Here is a 12,311-nt window from a genome sequence, read left to right on the forward strand (position 1 = left end):
ATCAGGTAATGTTGGATTTTTGGGTAGCTAACGTTAAACGGTCAAATCATACATTTCGGTGTCTTCATCACTTTAATTTCACCAACAAATCCTGCCTTGAAGTCGGACCAAGCGTCAAGACTTTTGTAATCCTTCAAGCTTTGCTTTGTGTATTTCCCCGGCATAGAAATGAAGTACATATAAATATCAGGAAACTGGATTCGTGGCCAAATATTAATGTCCATGGACCACTGGTTCTTGGTAACTGTACCAAATATTAATGTCCATGGACCACTGGTTCTTGAGGTAACTGTACGGGTCACTGTCAAGTCCAACTGCCTTTAATTTAAGCTGATAATCGGCTGTTATCCCATCTTCTCCACAGTTTCTCCTAATAGTTGCAGCTGTTTTTGCCACTCAATGCGAGTAAGGGGGCGTGGTCCAGTGACGTCAATGCAGACCCTCTATTCAGGGGTGTCAAACTCATTTTGCCCGCGGGCCGGTTTTGACCTATTTTTCTCGCGGGCCGCACGCTCAAGATAACAAAAATGGTGCGGAAAATGTTTTCTCTTTTTTTTTTTTACTATTGTTATCTAATCCAATATCAGTTTAGTTAATTTTAAAGGAAATATGCACTTTGTTTACACTCTAATTATGTAAAATATATTTCTTCAGGGTCTTTTCTTGAAATTTCTCATTTTTTTTCAAATTATGTAAGATACTTTTAATATCATTTTACAAAGATAAACAGAAAAATATTTTTTTTTTAAATATTTCGCTTTTTTATAGGAAATTTAATTTAATTTATTTCGTATTACATCCGAGAGTCTTTCTTTGTGATTTAGAGATTTTTCCAGTACAATTAAGTATTTATTTTTAAAAATTGGCGCGGATATTTACGCCAGTGTGCCGAAAAAGTCAGCACTTCTTTGAAACTGTTTTACTTTGTCAATGCAGACCCTCTATTCAGGGGTGTCAAACTCATTTTGCCCGCGGGCCGGTTTTGACCTATTTTTCTCGCGGGCCGCACGCTCAAGATAACAAAAATGGTGCGGAAAATGTTTTCTCTTTTTTTTTTTTACTATTGTTATCTAATCCAATATCAGTTTAGTTAATTTTAAAGGAAATATGCACTTTGTTTACACTCTAATTATGTAAAATATATTTCTTCAGGGTCTTTTCTTGAAATTTCTCATTTTTTTTCAAATTATGTAAGATACTTTTAATATCATTTTACAAAGATAAACAGAAAAATATTTTTTTTTTAAATATTTCGCTTTTTTATAGGAAATTTAATTTAATTTATTTCGTATTACATCCGAGAGTCTTTCTTTGTGATTTAGAGATTTTTCCAGTACAATTAAGTATTTATTTTTAAAAATTGGCGCGGATATTTACGCCAGTGTGCCGAAAAAGTCAGCACTTCTTTGAAACTGTTTTACTTTGTCACTATTCTCGTATTCAAAACTGAAATTCTCTGAATCTTTTATCATCTTTTTTAGCAGTGATATTTTTCCTGCGAAAATATATAATAGTAGTCAGTTAATAAAAATAAACGACCGTCTACAAAGAAATAAAATCGGCAAATGCATTCTAGAAAACTAAAAACATGTTGAAAACTGCTCTCTTTGTGGAATAACGATGGATTTGTAGAAGAAATATATTATCGGATATGCTGCGATTCATGGCAATTATTTATGCCTTCCTTTTTAGTAAATTAACATTTCGTTTTTTTGCGTTGGAAACTTCTCGCGGGCCGCATGAAAATCTCTCTCGGGCCGCACATTTGACACCCCTGCTCCATAGTCAAGATTTGGTATAATTAAGGTGAAACGGCGAGGCCGGCGCTGCTCCCACCTTGCTGAAGACGATGGACATGAGGAACAGGTCCAGCAGCAGCGTCTCTGACAGGTGGCGGTAGTCGAAGGTGAAGAAGAGGACAGTGAAGAGGATGGTCACGTACTGGTAGGTGGGGCTGCTGTAGGAGGAGCGGAGCAGCTTCAGGCCGGCCACCGTGATCATGAGAGCGCTGACCCTGCAACAGAGCCGACACGGCGGTCAGGACCGGATCAGACCGAATCAGACCGGAACAGACCAGCAGGACAAGGCTTCAGCTGTTTCCAGAGGGATTCCTCACTCTGTGTTCAGCTTCTTTAGCCGGGCCAGCTCTCTGGCGCTGCCGCTCAGCTCGTTGAGGATGACCAGGGGATACAGGACGTTCTTCTCCACAAACAGCAGCCACACGTGGAGCTTTTCAAACCACATGACGTGAGCTGCGTCTGGAACAGGAGACGGGATCAGAGGTCAGAGATTAAAGATCAGAGATCAGAGATGTATTTTAGTTTAGTTTAGTTTATTTGCACATAAAAAAGTATACAACCTCCAAAAATTCAGACAAACAGTATGTCGAAAAAAAAGGAAACAACAACAAAAAAAAAGAAATACAATTTAACAAAAAAAAAAAAAGTGCAATTTTTTTTTTTTTAAATGTGCCGGTCGCCTTATGAAACGGTGCGCCATATCTATGCTTTGGGTGAAGCCCGGGGGAGTTGCGGACGTGAAGGAGACCATCCACAGACAAGGGGGAAGGGGGGGTGTGTGAAGCACCCGTGGTCTGCGGACGTGAATGACACCAGCCACAGACGTTAAAGGGGGAAGGTGGGGGGTGTGAAGCACCCATGGTATAAGCACACGTGCGTGTGTGTTCTGTGTTCTGCAGCGCGTGTGACGCGCACTGCTGCAGCCCGACTTCCAGGTTCCCAAAGCGGGATCAGATCAAATTCTCCTGGTTCCCACCCGCTTTAGGAGCAGAGATTTCAGGGGTCTGTCCCAGGTCGGATCAACTTCACCCTGCGAGATTTTCAGGCAAATCTGTCGGTTTGATCTCCGGTAACCAAGATGCAGAGGATGCGCTCAGGAGCCGCCAGGCTCCCGCCGCGGGTTTGCCGGGCCAGGGCGCACCATCCCCGGGGCAGATCCGGCCGAAATGCCGCTGGTCTTTCCCCGGGAGCCCCTGCTCCCATACAGGTGGGTGGCTTCGGTCCCAGCCGGTCCGAACAGGTCACATTCCCGGTTAAAGCCGCTGTGACGCGCGCTGCTCCACCCCGCTGGGGAGAGACGGGCTCTGCGCGGTGGAGGATCCGCACAACGGGGTATGAAAAGTTTATTTACTGTTGTGCAGAAAGTGTCTGACACCGAGGAAATTCGGACTGGCGCAGCTGAATTAGCGGAGCTCTTTAATGCAGAAACAGAGGTTTTGCTCCTGCTCTATTTTTTAAATAAGCGCTTGTGTGCTTGTGTGTGCGTTCTGCATGTGTGTGCGTTCTGCAGCGGGTGTGTGTGTTTTCCGGCCGGCGTGTTTTGCGGCACGCGTGTGTGCAGCTCTGCTCTGTAGACTGCGCCTTTTGGGTCGGTGCGCCATATGTATGTTTTAAATCTAAAAATGACACACAAAAATGAGGGTGCGCCTTTCCACACGGTGCGCCGAATGGTCGCGAAAATACGGTATTTGTTAAATTTTGCTAAGCTGGGTTAGCAAAAAAGTTGTGATTTGTTTTTTGAAATTATTTGAGCTCGAGCATTCTCTAATATGGCGTGGTAAGGTGTTCCAATAAAGAGGAACTTCTGAACCTAACTGAAAATTGGGAAAAAGTAGTCCTGAAAAAGGTGGGATGGAGATTGTTTGCAGACCTGGTATTAAAGTGATGAATTTGGGAATTGAGTTGAGAATTAGAGATCAGAGATCAGCCGCCGTCACAGTTCAAAGACTGAAAATGACCCAGATTCAAATCAAACTCTTGGGTCTGGGTGAGGTTTGATGAGGTTTGATGAGGTCTGGGTCTGGGTACGGCCCCGGTAGGGTCTGGGTGAGGGTCTGGTTAGGGGTCTGGACTTACCCCGGACCTCGAACTGGTAGTACTCCCTGGTCTTGATGAGCGGGTGGGAGAAGCAGAACCAGGGCTGCTGCTTGCGGACCTGAGGCAGCAGGTAGTGGGTGAAGAGGCCGACCGTCCCCAGCAGGGCGTACAGGACGTAGCTCAGGAAGGGCTGGGGGGAGAACCGGGTCAATGACACACCGGGTTAGTGACACTCCACTAACGTGGGGGTTTGGCTCCACGCAGCTCTACGCAGCTCTACGTACCTGCAGGGCGATGAAGACGGTGCTGACGTGGATGGCGAAGTACAGGACAGCGACGACGACGCAGACGATCAGGTCCGACTGCAGACGCTCGTTCTGGACAAGTGAGAGGAAACAAGGAGGAAACAAGGAGGATGGATGAAACCAGCTGCAGCAAACGGGAACAAGTGGTGTTAAGGAATGTTCCCAGGTCCAACATCATTGACTACGTTTGCATGCAGTCAAAATTCGGGTTATTGCTAATATTCCGGTTACTGAAACATTCGGAATATTCTGTTTACATGGTAATTAATCATTTGGGATATCTGGATCAAACCAGCGACGCGCGGTGAACATCATGACGCAATTCCCGTCATTTCCACTTGTTCTTCCTGTATCCAAATCCAAAACAAATGCTGCTTCGAGCAACTTTTGGCTCACCTTCTTGTAAATCTGTCTATCCCGGTACTTTCTACCGTCTACAAACGCAGAAATGTTCATATCCTTCATTACATTTATGAAGTGATTAGTCTCCTCCTGGTCTTGGTTTCTCCGTGTTTATAAGAACTTCCTGGACTCAAAAGACCAGGATTCCTTGTGAACAGAGCATGTGCAGAAAACAAATTCCTGTTCCGTTTGATGGGGATATTCCGTTTGGTGTTTACATGACCCAATATTCGGGTTTTAAAAGGAGTAACCCAGGGGTCATATTCGGGTTTTTAAAAACCAGAATATGAGCAAATTTGGGTTATTCAAAGGAGTTATTAGTGTTTACATGGCCGTGCAAATTCGGGTTATTGCCAATATTCGGGTTTTAAAAGGGTTAGTGACTGCATGGAAACACAGTCACTCAGGGGAATATTGGTCAGAAGGCTGGATCGCCAAGGCCCAGAAGGCCGGGGAACGTCATGACTCGGAACGCCGAGGCCCGAAACGTCGAGGCCCAGAACGTCATGACCGTGATCATGGCTTAAAACCATCCCCAGTGAATTTGGACTCCCAGAGTCACTAGCAGACCCCCCCCCACCCCCCTAGAGTTTCTGGGTGCCGGTTTGATGCCGGAGAACATGAGGACCAGGTCTGGACTCACCACCGAGGCCCTCAGCTTCTCGGGGAGCGGGTCCTCCACCTCCGACAGCGGGTCCTCAGGGTTCTTGTCCTTTAATTTGGGTAAAATCTTGGACTGGATCAGTGACCTGTGAATAAAAACAAACCTGGTTTAAGTAGCGCCGCCTTCCTGTGGTTGATGTTTTTAAAAAGAAGGTATAATCGACCCTTTCTCAAGCCCCGCCCCTGTTGCTAAGTTGTCTTTCCCGTCCACTTCCGTTGTAAAAACGGGGTTTTACATCACTTTATTTCTAATTAATGAACCAAAGAAAATCAACAGCAACTAGATATACCGTATTGGCCCGAATATAAAACGACCCTGATTATAAGACGACCCCCTCTTTTTCAAGACTTTCAAGACTTCAAGAAAAGCATGTTATTCTGCCTCATTCAAATCACCATCTTGAAGTTTGCATCATAACTTCTCCTCAGCTGCCGGTTTACCTGCCGATCTTCCACCCACTTTTCTCCAGATTGTCACTACGTTTCTCCATTTTCTGTTATCTCTTCTCTTATTTTCTTCTCTTTTCTTTCTTATACTATTTTTTATTTTTCTTCTTCGTGACAGGGATTCGCTTTGGCCTGGGTTTAGATTCGCTTTAAAGATATCTGGCGCCATCTAGCATTGTGAATGGGTATAACGTCTAGACCCCGAATGTAAGACGACCCCCACTTTTTAAGTCTTATTTCAATGCAAAAAACACCATCTTATATTAGGGCCAATACGGTAAATAAAAAAGAAAACAGTTCAGGTACCGTGGAGTTTAAAAAACTGAGGTTTTCAGCAAAAACAGATCTTTTGATGAGTTTAGCTCATAGCACGGTGGAAGGTGCAGCCGTCCACGTAGCTTTATTGTAATTTACTGTTGGTTTGGGGATGAAATGTGTTCCTGTGATTCTCTCTTTTCTGAGTGCCCCAAACACACCACTTAACCATTTTAAGATAAATAAATAAAAGCTATTGCGTTTGTAGCTATGGGTTGTAGCTGCTGCTGAACCGACTTTGTTTTGAAAGTACAGATCGGATTTCTGCCAGTTTGGGGATAAAAATACACTACAAGTGGTTCTTTTTACTAATATAAAGTTTAAAAAATAATCCAGTGATTTAAATTTCGATACAAGGCAGTAAAAACTACTTTTTCCATTGATGTGAACGAGAGAGACGGATATTCTGACCCGAATGAAACAACGGAGGATGATTCTTCTGATTGGTCAGTCAGGGACCAATCAGAAGGCTGATAAAGGGTCAATTATTCACATGCAACTGCTGGAAAAAGTAGCTCTAACACATTTAAACCAAACATTTGATAAATACTCGTCTGAAATAATCATCAGAGGAAGTTTATCAACGCAGACGTGGGTCACCTAGTTATGTCACTGTGGACAGTAATACCACTTCACAATACACAATTTTACACAATTTAAACTAAAAACCAAGGACCAATTGGTGTAGACTGAAGCCTAAGCTTATGACTCCTACCCTTTTCACAAAAAAAGGTTAGCTTTTATAAACTAGTGCAATGTCATTAATAAATATAAATCCATACAGTATTTATATAAGCAATAATACAATACAATACATACACATACCTACACATATACATACACATGTCCATAGGTACCTGCCTATGTGTATTATACCTTTGTTTTATATGTATTAATCATTTATAGGTGCTTTTGAATTGTAATAACGTGCTACACATTTTCATTTCTGTATCTAAACTGTTCCACAGATTAACTCCCGTCACTGAGATGCATCGTTGTTTAACGTTGGTTCTTGCCCTTGTTTTGCTGAACATATACAGGACTGTCTCAGAAAATTAGAATATTGTGATTTTCTCTAATGCAATTACAAAAACGTCATACATTCTGGATTCATTACAAATCAACTGAAATATTGCAAGCCTTTTATTATTTTAATATTGCTGATCATGTTTTACAGCTTAAGAAAACTCAAATATCCTATCTAAAAAAAATAGAATATTCTGGGAATCTTAATTAAACTGTAAGCCATAATCAGCAATATTAAAATAATAAAAGGCTTGCAATATTTCAGTTGATTTGTAATGAATCCAGAATGTATGACATTTTTTTTTTTTTTTTTTTTTTTTTTTTTTTAAATTGCATTACAGAAAATAAAGAACTTTATCACAATATTCTAATTTTCTGAGACAGTCCTGTATGTTCCCCTTAGTTCATATTGGCTAACTCTGCTTCGGAAGAGCTTCTGAATGCTGTCAGGAAGTGTTTTATTGTTGATTTTGAACATATATGGATGGGTGTGGGGGGGGTGGACTGTGGACTTACAGGAGCACCGACGGGTCGCTGCTCTGCCGGCTCAGGTGGTACGACACGGCCACCAAGAGGCCGCAGAAGACGGAAAACAGCACAGGGATGTGCTGCTGCTCCCAGTTCTCCTGGGAAACGACAACAACAGGATGTTACTTACATGAACGACTCACAAGCAGCAATGGACGTGTGAGGAGATCTGGCTGATGTGTGAAAGAGACAGACGGACAGATCGTTGCATACAGAGTTTACGACCAGTGACTGATCACTAGAAACACCAGAGTATAGTTTTTTAAGATGTTTCTTCTTTAAATCAGTTTAGTCATTAGATCTTTGGATACACTACATACTACATAGACGTGGAAAAGAAAACCCAATGTGTCGTTGAAAAAGAAAAAGATGGGGAGAAATGCGGAAAAATCTTCTGTATCTGGAATTAATGTATTCTTGAGTCTATAAGGTAACAATAATAGAATAATAAGATAACCTTGTTTGAATTGTAAAATGGGTTTGGCTAAATACAATCTTTGACTAAAACTAGACTAAAATGGACAATTCTGACTAAAATAAGACTAAAATGCTCAGACTTTTAGTCGACTAAAAGGAGAATGAATGTGACTAAAACTAATAAAAGCTAAAATGATAGCTGGACCCCAAAACTAGACTGAAACTAAAACTGAAACAGGCTGACAGAAACAACACTAACAAAGACGTGACGTCACAGATGAGTCCAGGTTAAAGGCACCTTACGTAACCCTCGGTGGCCGCAGCTCTCACCTTCAGCGCTCCGTAGCAGAAGCCGTAGAGCAGAGCGACGGTGACCACGCTGCGCAGGACGCTGTAGAGCGAGGCCAGCAGGCTGGTGGAGGCTGCGGAGAAGATGCCAGAGTCAGAGACGGCAGAGACAGATACGGCGGCGAGCCGGTGTTCTGTCAATCCACGCTACCCGTCCAGATCTGCTACTTTGTGCTTCTGCGCACATTCGATTTTCAAAGTTTGATGGCCACGCCCATCATTTTTTGCATCCCTTCAGTCCATGCATTAAGTGACGGGAGCATTATTTGATAGGATGTTACTGGACTATCAAATTATGCTACCCCTGAAATATTGATTTAAAATGGATAATATGGGATGTTGAGTACCGTATTGTCCCGAATATAAGACAGTGTTTTTTGCATTGAAATAAGACTGAAAAAGTGGGTGTCGTCTTACATTCGGAGTCAAGACATTATACCCATTCACAACGCTAGATGGTGCCAGATATCTTTAAAGTGAATGCCGAAATTAACTCCCCAGGCCAAAGCGAACCGCTGTCACCAAGAAGAAAAATAAAAATAGCAGTAGCATGAAGAAGAAAAATAAAAAAAATAGTGGTAAGAAAGAAAAGAGAAGAAAGAGAAAAGATAACAGAAAAGGAGAAACGTAGCAACAATCTGGAGAAAAGTGGGTCGAAGAAGTTATGATGCAAACTTCAAGATCATGATTTGAATGAGGCAAAATAACATGCTTTTTCTCTCGAATATATTGTTATAATCATTTGTTTCAGATGTAGTGTAATTATTTTCTGTATAAAAATTTAATTTGGTGTTCAAAAAGTCTTTTTTCAAATTTGAGTCTTGAAAAAGGGGGTCGTCTTACAATCAGGGTCATCTTATATTCGGGCCAATACGGTATTTGATCCTTCAAAATACACGACCCATGACATGAATTGCATTACACCTTGTGGACATTATACGATAAAGAGAAGAAAAAAAAACAATTCTATTGCTTTATTTGATATTCATTCAGTCATTGGCCTTTATTTAACCAGGCAGGTCATTAAGAACATTCTTATTTACAATGACGGCCTGGCAAGCGACAAGGACCACTTGAGGGAAAAGGAAGTGGGCTAGGGAGTGAAACACAGTAAAATTGTAGCTCTACAAAGGTAGAAAACCATTAGGTAGCATTTTTCGATTGAGTAGCAAAAATCGATAGATATATAGATAGATATCGGTTTATGCGGCGGTAGCATTTTTCGACGAAGTAGCAGAAATCGACAGAACGCCGGCAGAACAAAGCTGTCAGGGGGGTCACCCCTGCGGAGACGCTCACCGTTGCCCCCGAACACGTGGATGTCCAGCTGCTCCAGCAGGTACATGACGAAGGTGTTGACCTGCGGCAGCAGCCCCACGAAGAAGATGACGGGGAAACACAGGGTGAAGACTGCGGGGAGAGAAGAGGGAGGTGACACGGGTTCTGATTCACCTTCCTTCTATCCTGACCTCTACGAGACTTCAGGTACCACTCGGGTCTAAAACCATCATACTCATACATGCCCACATACAGGACTGTCTCAGAAAATTAGAATATTGTGATAAAGTTCTTTATTTTCTGTAATGCAATTAAAAAAACAAAAATGTCATACATTCTGGATTCATTACAAATCAACTGAAATATTGCAAGCCTTTTATTATTTTAATATTGCTGATCATGGCTTACAGCTTAAGAAAACTCAAATATCCTATCTCAAAAAATAGGATATTCTGGGAATATTAATCTTAAACTGTAAGCCATAATCAGCAATATTAAAATAATAAAAGGCTTGCAATATTTCAGTTGATTTGTAATGAATCCAGAATGTATGACATTTTTTTTTTTTTTTTTTTTTTTTTTTTTTTTTTTTTTTTTTTAAAATTGCATTACAGAAAATAAAGAACTTTATCACAATATTCTAATTTTCTGAGACAGTCCTGTATAAGAAGAAATCTGAGCAAAAACATTGATTATGTTGTTTTGTTTTTGTACTGCTTTGTTTGTCTGTTTGTAAAAAAATAAATAAATATTGAAGTACTTTTGTTTTTTACTGTATACTTTCATTGAATTAATGCAAAGGTTGTAGAAAACATACCAAAACATAGTAGGAAACATACCAAATTAAAAAGTTAATTAAAAGGAAAAAAGAAACAAAAAACAAAAACAAAACAAACAAAAGAATGTATTTAACTCCGCTTATTGATTCATTTTTTTTTTTATGTATCTCATTTATTTTTTTTTTTTTTTTTGCTTTTGTCTCTCTCTTAAAATAACCATCATCATAGGAAACCATCACACTCATACACTACCACATAGAAATCTGAGCAAAAACATTGATTATGTTGTTTTGTTTTTGTACTTCTTTGTTTGTCTATTTGTAAAAGAAAAATGATAAAAGTGACTCAGAACGCATGAGGTTTATCCTGCTTTTAACTTATTTATTTCTATTTATCAGTAACCCCGACCTTGGTTCTACCTCTATTTCTTGTTCTTTGCCTTGTGGGCAACATCTACTTTTATCCTGTTCAGTGAGCATCGTGAGAACCTGCCGTGTCTGTCTAGTGCTGTCGTAAACCTGTTCTCTGTATTTGTCCTGTGTCAAATTAATGTCTGTAAAGATTGTGTGTGAGATGCTTCTCCCTATACTGCAAAACAAATCTACCTACGGGCAGTACTGGAGTTGAGGGGGGATGAGGGGGGATGGAAACCCCCCCTGAAATAAAAACGGTTCAAATCACCCCCCCTTTCCATCCCTTATGTCATTTCATCAATGAATGTGGTTTTACTGCTATTTCAACATTTAGAGTCATCACCAGAAAAATAACACCAGAAAAATAACTTATTTTCACCTGTTTCAAGTAAATTTTCACTTGAAATAAGTAGGAAAATCTGCCAGAGGGACAAGATTTATCTTCTTATTACAAGCAAAGAAATCTTGTTCCACTGGCAGATTTTTCTACTTATTTCAAGTGAAAATCTACTTTAAAACAGGTCAAAATTGTTGTTTTTTCCAGTGATGAGTTTTGTTTTAAGTGTAATGAGATTTCTTTACTAAAATGAGACATTTTAACTAGAAATAGGACAAATATTCTTGTTAAGATTTTGAGTTTTTGCAGTGATCCATTTTACTTATCCTGTGAAGGACAGAGTCATATTGATAAGTTCAGAAAAGTGTTTTTTATTGTTGTGTTTTGATGTATTTGATGTAAGCCCAGTGGATATTTAAAGCTTACAGAAGGCTGCATTTAACTGCTGCTATGTCATTCCTGCAGTATTTCTGCAGGTGTTTTGGTCACTGCTATTATTTGTAATATATTATATTATTTGTAATCAGCACAAATTATCCGTCCCCATATGATAAAATCCACCATCCCCCCTGATTTTTTTTACAACTCGAGTACTGCCTACGGGTACTGATAAAGTCAACTTGAACTTGAACCCTCACCGAGGACCAGGTCCCGGGCCGACGCCAGCACCAGCGAGCTGGTCAGCACCACGCCGTACAGACTGACGCGCGACGCCGCCGTCCTCAGGCTGCCGTAGTGCAGCAGCCACACCAGGCCGCAGCACAGGCAGAAGTAGACGGGCCGGCTGTAGGCGATGATGCGGTTGTGGCCCTGTGGGAGAGATACAGGCGTTACAGGGAGACCCACACAACTAACTCCTGCAGAGGCTGAAGAAACACCTGAGACACACGGGGGCGGATCTATCTGCTGAGTCATGGACTGCGTTTCCATGCATCAATAACCCTTTTAAAACCCGAATATTGGCAATAACCCCAATTTGCACGGCCATGTAAACACCAATAACCCCTTTGAATAACCAGAATTTGCTCATATTCCGGTTTTTAAAAACCCTGGGTTACTCCTTTTAAAACCTGAATATTGGGTCATGTAAACGCCTAACGAATATCCCCATCAAACGGAACAGGAATTTGTTTTCTGCACATGCTCTGTTCACAAGGAATCCTGGTCTTTTGAGTCCAGGAAGTTCTTATAAACACAGAGAAACCAAGACCAGGAGG

The 12,311-nt window shown here is 41.0% G+C and overlaps 1 protein-coding gene across 1 annotated transcript in view; it reads right to left on the reverse strand.

Moving 5' to 3' along the window:
* Positions 1–12,311, reverse strand: part of pcnx1 (pecanex 1) — an 86,435-nt gene that overhangs the window by 28,476 nt on the left and 45,648 nt on the right. Inside the window, exons 14-22 of the mRNA XM_061743643.1 lie at positions 11,733–11,904; positions 9,587–9,697; positions 8,270–8,361; positions 7,511–7,620; positions 5,187–5,292; positions 4,121–4,213; positions 3,876–4,026; positions 2,117–2,258; positions 1,837–2,014 (exon numbers count right to left, since the gene is read on the reverse strand). Coding sequence (XP_061599627.1) covers positions 1,837–2,014; positions 2,117–2,258; positions 3,876–4,026; positions 4,121–4,213; positions 5,187–5,292; positions 7,511–7,620; positions 8,270–8,361; positions 9,587–9,697; positions 11,733–11,904 — 1,155 coding nt within the window. The remainder of the gene's footprint in view (positions 1–1,836; positions 2,015–2,116; positions 2,259–3,875; positions 4,027–4,120; positions 4,214–5,186; positions 5,293–7,510; positions 7,621–8,269; positions 8,362–9,586; positions 9,698–11,732; positions 11,905–12,311) is intronic.

This window comes from Cololabis saira, chromosome 16, assembly GCF_033807715.1.
Source record: "Cololabis saira isolate AMF1-May2022 chromosome 16, fColSai1.1, whole genome shotgun sequence".
Classification (NCBI taxonomy): domain Eukaryota; kingdom Metazoa; phylum Chordata; class Actinopteri; order Beloniformes; family Belonidae; genus Cololabis; species Cololabis saira.